This window comes from Chaetodon trifascialis, chromosome 12 (genome assembly GCF_039877785.1).
Source record: "Chaetodon trifascialis isolate fChaTrf1 chromosome 12, fChaTrf1.hap1, whole genome shotgun sequence".
Lineage (NCBI taxonomy): Eukaryota > Metazoa > Chordata > Actinopteri > Chaetodontiformes > Chaetodontidae > Chaetodon > Chaetodon trifascialis.
In genome coordinates this window covers 14,215,767-14,225,041 of record NC_092067.1, presented here as the reverse complement: position 1 = coordinate 14,225,041, position 9,275 = coordinate 14,215,767, and the positions used below count along the sequence as shown (strand labels likewise).

At 40.6% G+C, this 9,275-nt stretch overlaps 1 protein-coding gene across 2 annotated transcripts; it reads right to left on the bottom strand.

The window, feature by feature from the left end:
- Positions 1-359: 359 nt before the first annotated feature.
- Positions 360-2,867, bottom strand: atp5mc3a (ATP synthase membrane subunit c locus 3a). Of its 2 annotated transcripts, none has more exons than XM_070976325.1 (5): positions 2,803-2,867; positions 2,507-2,603; positions 1,628-1,702; positions 1,043-1,233; positions 360-930 (listed from the first exon to the last, which is right to left on the bottom strand). In XM_070976325.1, the coding sequence occupies exons 2-5, from the start codon at positions 2,543-2,545 to the stop codon at positions 816-818; spliced, it is 420 nt and encodes a 139-aa protein (XP_070832426.1). In that variant the 5' UTR covers positions 2,546-2,603; positions 2,803-2,867; the 3' UTR covers positions 360-815. The 2 variants fall into 2 exon arrangements, with proteins under 2 accessions (XP_070832426.1, XP_070832427.1); XM_070976326.1 differs by having other exon boundaries at positions 2,715-2,816.
- Positions 2,868-9,275: the final 6,408 nt, after the last annotated feature.

Sequence of the window (9,275 nt, the reverse complement as noted above, 5' to 3'; positions counted from 1 at the left end):
CATTTCACACTTTTGTTCAATATTTATCAATAATGTCATTTTGGTTTTAACTTGCAAGTTTAGTTAGTTTAAGTTTTTACAACTTATTTCATCATTTGTGACGGATTCAACAATAAAATACTTTTTGATAATTTTGTCCATAGGATGAGAAGCTGGAAACAGCCAATTTTGGGATTTAAACTATAACCAATTACTAAAACTGACACTTTAATCCACTATTTAACAGTTTGATCTTTCAGGCCTCTCCAAGCAGTATGCATTACAGAAAGACCTAATGACTACAAATGACAAATGTTTATGAAACAACCCAGCAGGGACTTTCAGTGACACTCAAAAGAAGTAAAAATCCATTATATAGCTCAATTAAATCATCTAGATTTATTAAATGTCATTTACAAATGCAAGTACTCACTTGCTGCCTAATTACAGTACTATTTAAATGCAGCTGAACCAAACATCCATTAAGGTGGACCCCTAAAAGCTTGCAGGTGATGTTCTGAAAAAACAAGGCTGATCCATGGCAAGTCTAAGCAGCTGCTTCACAGAAAAGATGACATTCATGAAAGCTCACTGCTTTCTGTTGTGTTAGCATGATAATCCAGACATAAAAGTTACTGCCATTGTTAAATAGTCAAATACATGTATTTTAATCACGTAATTTCTTACATTTGTACAATACATGTTTTCCTTATTTCGACAGTGTCCGAAAGACTTGAAAATGTACATTTCCATGACACCAACACGGAACAATTTTGGTAGCCACAATAAAATATGTAGTCACATCTGTAATGAAAGTGTTGTCTGACAGCAGAGTTTTACATAGCAAACAGGATAAGGAAAGCCACCATCAAACAGAACAGTCCCATAGCTTCAGACAGGGCAAATCCCAGGATGGCATATGAAAACAGCTGCTGCTTCAGAGATGGGTTCCTGCAAACAAGAACAAACTGTCAATGCATCTTAAAGAGCACAATTTAAAAAATCCATCAAATTAAATGAATTTTAACACTTTCAGGATGCACGCGTGCATGTGACAACAAACCTAGCATAGCCGATGATGAGACTGCCAAACACTGTCCCAATTCCAGCTCCAGATCCAGCTACTCCAACTGTGGCAGCTCCAGCTCCAATGAACTTGGCAGCGGTGTCAATGTCCCTGCTGATAGCACTGGTCTGGAAGCCCCTCAGTGTGACCTGGGTGAGAGGGCTCTGTGGCATCACAGCAACACTGCTCTGGAGCAAGAGAAGACAAAACTGTAACCTTTTACCTTTACACCAATGATAAGAGATATGGCAATGCAGCTAGGTAACATACAAAATAGTGCCGACACAAACTGTGTAAACAACATAACTGATTATTTAACATATTTTTGTCAAGTACCAAAACTTGACAATAAAAAAAGAGTTTCATGCTTTTCTTTATTTCAAATTAAATAGGAATTCAACACTCTGAAAAAGCTAGTGTCTTAAGCTTAAGAATCTTAACATTTGTGATGGGCATTGGTAGCATTTGACATTTTCTTAATATAGTCGAGTAAAACCAATTAGTCAAAATTAGTTCAAAACAACTAAGTAAGTGGTGGAAGGACAGTTGGTGTCCCAGCAGAAAGGCCGGATTTCTTCTTACCTCTGTTTTGAGCTCAGGCCTGGACAGCACAGAGGCAGACAGGGGTCTGTAAAGAGCCCGGGAACCAGCACGGACCTGCAGCAACAGCACCATACAAAATTTAGTTCCATAACACACACATACACAAGTTTAAGACATAAAGCATATGTTTGTTAGCTGTTCCTCGTCTGCAGGCACACAAGCAGGGGGAAGGCACCTTGAATGTCACTTCGCCAATCACAGAGTCATTCACAGTTATGTACACACATGATCACCTGTGGCATTTAATGATTTGTGAAGTGAGTGCTGTCACTCAGATTTTTAAATCAGTGGTGCTGGCAAACTGCAATAAATACTGACAACCAGCGTGTTCATAACTAGTCCTGTTGCAGTTTTGACTGTTTAGACTGCCAGAGCTACAAGAAACAGAAATATGACCTTGGAGATTACTATGAACCCAGGCTACATCTATCTGGGGGCTAATAATGATCAAACGGACAGAGTGATTAGTTGTCTATCAATTGCACAGCCGTTTGAATGGGATTTCAGGTAAACTCTGCACCAAATTCGGCTAACAGAGGCTTGTAATGACCTTAGCTAACGGCCTTTGTAAAATATGTCCGCTCCCAGCTAAAGCTAAGGCACCGTGGGAGCTTGCTGAAGATAACTCGCACCCAGCTTTTTCATGAGCATTGGAGCTTCGTTGCAGCTGGATAAAACGTCTGTCTGTCATTCTGTGTGCTTTAGCATTAGCTTGCTAGCTCGTTGGCCTACACTGCAGATACCCTTGCAATGAGCTGCAGTCAAGTTCATCCAGAGGCCCACCGGATTCAATGGTGATAGCAAGAAAGCACGACTTAATTTAACAGCACGGAAACACACTGAGAAAAGCAAACTCACCAGAGCCGGCGTGGAGACGAACTTTGCACAGGCGTACATTTTCTACTTTAGGTAGTTTTAACCGGTTCGGTCAAATCTGGATGAAGCCCGGGTCTCTCTGAGGAAGGAAGAACGGAGAGAAGTAAGGTCAAACGAGTGTAAAATGCTCCACAGAAAAAATACAGGCAATCATATACACATTCACATCCATTCTGCATGCTATCCTCACTTGTGTGCTGCAATGTGAAGTTACGAGAGAGGATGAAAAGGGATTTGATAAGATACGATTCTCATTCAAACTGCCATTACACACTTACCGACTGCAGAGGTCGAACCACAGTGGAAGAGTGCGCATGCGCGATGTGATGTATGTAGAGGCCCGGATGATGACAATGGAAGGTCATTTCACAGAAACTTTATTTAACATGATCACAGTAACAACGTGCTTTTACACACAACTATAAAATTACTCAAACTTGGTAAATCAGTTATCAAAATAGCTCTCAATTAACTTACTAGTTGACAACTAATCAATTAATTAATCTAATTAAGAATATGCAACATGTAAAGACACAGGTGTACAAGACAGGTAATAACACAGGACCCTTAAAGTCCTAAAGGACAAGTCTGATATTTTATTATTGTCAATAAATTCCATGAAAACACCAATACCCACAATGATCTGATCCTATTATGAAGCACTGCCTTGTAGGCACAATATAGATTATTCCTCTGTGCCATAGATCTTTGTTGTCAAAAGAACTATTTAAAAAAATCCCACAAACACTGTCCTGCTGCTGTAAACACTCAGTATCTGCATCTGACACACAATGAATCTCTCCAGCTTTATGCAGATTAAAGTTGAGCCTATGTGCACTAGCACATTACTAAAATAGACCCCTGCAGATTCATTTGGAGACCAAAGTGCCAGTATGGTTTGTCAGGCTGGGTGTCAGGATGGGCAAATTTCATGTTCTAGTTGTATATGAAGTTCTAGATCTGGTATCCCCACGTCCAATGATACCAGATATGTCAGGTTAATTATGGGGGAAGGTGTATAAAACGATATACAAGACATCTAGAATATTTTCATTTGAGGCAATGGTCCAGCCATAGAAATATGTCTCAGGACTGTCAGTGTAAACAACACTTTCACTTCAACAAGGCAGTACAGAATATATGAACGTAATACTGCCAGAAACTGTTGAATAAGACTATTGTTTCTGACTTTGAAGCTACATAAAGATGAGAAGAAAGGGTAAAGGGGGGATTTTAAGAGTTGGTTTGATTGATTTTAAAGATGAATTCACCATAAGTAAATATAACAAACCACTGACATTGAAGTATATGAGTAGGTCATTATTACCATTTAAATTCTTCTGGGGTGAATGTCACTTGACCTTGTGTGACATAACACTTCTTTACATTCCATTTGTTTCTGTATGTATCATGTTAATAGTAAAAACCAATGTCTCATTATTAGATATTGAAATGTTTCTGTGGGAAAGAAGAGGTCAAATCTATCTGTAAAGTTGTCACTATTGATATGAAGATGGCAACAGCAGACCTTGGCTCAACTGTGGGAACAAGGATTTGTTCCAAGGCTGGAAATTCTTGGCGGTAGCAGTACTGCAGGTCAAACCAGGAAACAGTGGAAATTTAGATGAAGGTAGCGTGATCCTAACTAGTTTACAAAGGACCATGTGCTTCCCTTTCCTGTATGTGTACGGGGACAGTCTAAAGATCTCTTTTCAGTGGATCAAAACATAGCTGGAAAAAGGAGAAATCACTGTTTCAAATGTATTTTAAATGATATTGTCATTAGAATAATGCAGCAGGCAGAGATTATAACATGTAAAGACCGTTTTTGTCAAATGATCTACATGCTGTGGCTGCAGGAGAAGCAGAATTCCAACGAGTGTTTCAAAATCAGTTTTTCCCTCATAACAACACCAGCCTGCCGCTGTCCACTACTCTCACCTGTTGTGGTGTGAAGTCAACAGCCTGCCCACAGGGACCGATGGCTCGGGGCCCTGTTGGTGCATCTCACAGGCTGATGGTGGAGCTGTAGGCTACCAACATCAGGCGGATTTGTAATCGTGATGAATGACTCCTCAGCAGCTGGTCCGTGATGGAAAGGTAATGAGCACGGGGAGTCTGCCTTTGCTGCACGCTGGCTTTGAGGGAGGAATGTCCCAGTGACTCCTCAGGTATGATCTCTTCAGTTTTGCAGCATACATGAAGCCACAGATTCCTGACCTCACTGAGCAGAAACAGTCAGCAGATCACACATGTACCACAGATATTATGCATTAAAAATCAGAGGAATTGTGTTCCATTATGTTAAACCCCATTCCATTCTGTTCTTTGCTGTTCTATTCCATTATGTTCCATCATATTCTGTTCAGCACTATTCTATGGTTTTATATCCTATTCTGTTCCATTTATGTTCCATATGCCCCACTTTGCTGTAGTGGTAGTGCACCAAGCAGGCAAGGTCTATGTCACATAATTGCATTTGTTACCGATCAAAGGCCATAACCAATGCGATGCTCAGACCAGACTTCTGTAACATAATATCCAAAACAAACTTAACATAATGTGGTGAAACTATGTTTCATGTCCAGGACTTATTGTACCATTAAGTCACAAACTTGTCATTACATCATTACATTCAGAGTCCGACTGAGACTGAGAATAGCTTGAACAGGACTCCTTGCAGCCAAGAACACAGCCATTTGTGTAAAGGTCCAGCAGAGGGTGCAATAGGGTCTCATGTGATCACAGCCTTTGTTGCCGGGGTCATGGTAACTGCACAAAAGAGGTGGGAAACAGACTTAGCACAACAACATTGTCCTAAAATTCACTGGCAGATGAAGCACACTTAAATAACTATCCCACATCCTGACACTTTCATCACATTGTTCTGATTCTGTACCTGGTTTGGTCTAAACCTCTGAATCTTCCTGTTAATTATGCAAGTGCAGAAAGAGAGAGCCTTGAAAGCAAAACTACCCTGTGACAGAGCTTTAATTCCTCACTGCTGATGTTGTATTTCCATTAATGCAAATTTAAAATGTAAGAATGTATTGTCGGCCCAAGTGTAATGCAGCCACTTATAGGTCAGAGCTAACCCTATGATAAAACATGAAGATTTACAATATATTAATTGCGAGACGGCACATATCAAAGTGGCCGTTAACTACCTGAGGTCAATGTCATACTGTCTAATTAACCGGGCAGCGGCTGTGTGGTCCTACATGGCTGTGGAAGGTGGAGAGAGCAGCCGATCTCACGCAACCCCCCCACCCTCCACCACCCTTTACCCACCTTTTACTTCCTCCCATTCAGAGGCACGCACGCACTCGCTGTCTGAGTTGCATAGAACACTGAGACATTCCATTTGCATGCCCGCCCCATCAAGCTGGATGCACTCAGACTGGTAATAAAAGGCATTGACCCCCTTAACCTTTATGAATTACAATTTGTGCCTGCAGCACGTCCTGTCAGAGGCCTCAGAAAAGCAGGCACCTCAGCCAGGGTGTGTGCGTGTTGTTTTGCAGTTGTTAAGGAGAGGGGAAAAGGTTTTTACAGCTCCTCGTCGGAGCTCCTGACAAGCAGGGAGGAGGCGGTCTGACAGGAGAAGCAGGGTAGGGAGGGACTGCAGCGCTGCTGATGGCTCCATGCTAATCTCCATTTCTGGATGCTGCACGAAAACTACTGACGCTCCTTTCTTTGTCAAGACCAAGGATACAAAGCCTGTAGGGCTACAGTTCATCTGCGTTCTTACTCTGATTCCTCACTCTGCCGTACATCACTTCAGACAGCCCCCTCTCTTAACAGTATTAAATAAAGCCAATTAGAGATAAATCAAGATAGCCTCTAATGGGAACATCTGACTGGGCTTTCATCACAAGGTGTCCATATTAAATCTGATAGTGGGGACAAAAAGAACTCAGGAAAAGAAGTCTAACTACAACACTTATTGACTGTTTAGGTAATATAAAGGACTGACAGATAACTTACAGTATACAAGTAGAATGTTTATGTACATCGGCGTGATAGACCGATAATTAAGCTTTATTTCTCTTTCTTTATGTCTCAAATCTCTTCAGCAAAAGAGACCTGGCAACAAATTCCATACAACATCACAACAAAACTCTCACTGAACGTTTGTCAGAGATGTTTGTTCAAGCAAGCAGAGCGACTGCGCTATACTGGAAGGGTATGGAGGCTAAAACATTCAGAATGTGGATAAGGAAGTTTTGGTACTGTATTGGTCTGGAAATGCTAAAACTTAAATTGCTAAGGGTGAGTGGAAAGACTGTTCAGGTCTGGGAACGACGTGAATATTGTGAAAGGTGGAAATATTTAGTTTTATTTGTATTCTGTCCACTATTGGTGCAAGATGAGTGTGAGTGTGTTTGTGCATGTGTGTAATGTGCGTATTTCTGGTCCCAAACTGCTGTATTGTTACTGTATGTTTCTTTGATGAGATGGTACTACTTAAAAAAATGACAGTAAGACTGTTGGAAAATAAAACACACACACGCTGATGACAATAACTTTTTGTTTTGCACTTGCAAAAACCTGACTGCAGTTACATTTTGCTTGCTTCATGAATGATTTCCCTTCCTTGAAAGACATAGTGCTGGTTCAGATAATGCATGTATGTACCCCACCATGTAAACATACTGGGCTAGTAGAGTCTGTGGGGTTTGGTGCTGAAAGCCATTAACAGGGTCTCTGTTGTTTAACAGTCATGCTTTGAGCTGTATTAAGTTCCCAGAATGTACACAGGCTTCAGACTCAGAAACCTGTGAGTGTCAATTTTATTCCTTTCTAATATGGCACTGAGGGTTCATCACTGTCAAAGATGAGTCTTTATGGTAATTGGTTAGATAAGGAACTTTTGCTGACGTATAATAAGTCAATAATATCAGTCAGTAATAAGCTGATTATTTATTCTTCTTTACAGTAGCATCATAAGAGCAATTCAAGAGTTTCTGAGGCTCAGAGGCAACATGCAGCAGGAACACTCAACCTAGATAATTAAATGATCACGAGAAAGCTTTTCTAAAGAGCAAGTGAATGTAAAAAATATGACGATGCCGTTTCTCCTGGGTGGCACAGTTGATCATTACAACAGCGATTATCATACACCATGATAACAATTGCAGGTTTATTCCCTGGGCAAACTGGAGAACAGGTGCAAAATCAGGTGGAAACTGAATCCAGGTCACTTGTTTTAAAGACCTGCACGCAAACCACAGCTCGGCTTGTGAAGCCTCTTAAGAAAAACAAGATTCTTTAACCCGTGTGGGTCATGCAGAGAACCTGAGAACCCTTTTCACTGAGAGTGGAGGCAGCCTTCAAGCAGCTGGTCCAATAATCCACAGTAGGAGTAGACAGGCAGATCTCTGATACTGCTGGAAATCATCCCACAGAAATGCAGCGAGCGTTCTTTATCTCAGAAAGATTTAAAGGACATTAGCATTCACAGAATTGATTTCTCAACAAATCCATAATAACTCTGATCTTTGTGCTGCGGTGAGTGGAGCAGTTGGAAGTGGTCTAAGAAATGCTGAGACTTGCAGTATCATTAGTCTTTATCCTGACTTTTTAGCTAAGTCTGTAACACCTCTATATCCACTGGATGCCCAATGCTTAGCAATGTTCAACCCAACACAGCCATTTTCTTAAATAATTCCTTGACAGCAGCACCATAATGCTAATACTGGCTGGATTTTAAGTAAAAGTTTAAAACTGACATTGTGTTCTCACAAACACGAGCGTGAACTGAGCTTTATTCCTCTTTCCTTCCTCTGTTTAACATCAGGAAATTCAGGCAGTGACTGTGTGAACAGGAGCGTGGCTGACAGGGGCAGCCGTGCGATGATTGGTTTACGGAGCTGCGCTTTTTCTTGTGACTTCAAGGTCACCAAGATTTACAATCACATGGCTTATGACACTTTAGTAAAAAGCCACCCAAAGCTGATGACAGGAAAAGAAAATGAGCCGGCCGCTTGAGAGGGATCTGCTTGACCTCATACTGGGGTCCATTACTAGGATGTACTGATGTCTGTTTCTGATATAACACCTAACAAAGATATGCACGCTAGTTTTAGCAGACAGAAGGTTGTTAAGGATGGCATATGGAGGGTGGATTTGATAGACAGACAGTATAGTAGATTAGAAAAAGGGTGCGTTTCAAGCTCCAGTCAAGCTGCAGTTACAGGCTACTACACAAAAGAGCAATTAAATATGATTTAAAGGCCAATCTGTAATGGCAGTGTGCTGCCCCCTATTGAAATATTACTGCCCTACTACTTAATGTTTTAGATAGTGATTTAGTGCGGTGCTCTGTCCAGTTTGGTTTATTTCAGTCGTAGCTCTGCAATGTAATGGATTTGATTTAAATACACCTGAATTTGGAGGCTGTCAAAGCTTTGTTTTTATATTAAACAAAGCAAAACCGAATTTTAAAATAATGATGCATTCATAATGCTCAACCCCTAATCTTATTTTCCATTGACATGCCGCTTGTTAACTAACTCGAATACCCCGCAAAAAAATCAACATTCAAGCAAAAAAGAAAACAAAAAACAGGCTTTGTTTCAATCATTAACAAAAAAAAGTGGATATGAGACTTGTTACACATAAGCTGATATTCATGGCATGTTTACTTAGCACTCATATGGAACGCTGTTGATTTTTATGGGACGCATATGGCTGCATTTTATTGTGCTCAATTAAATTGCTTTAAACTAGGATTAACTTTTTGGAGAGG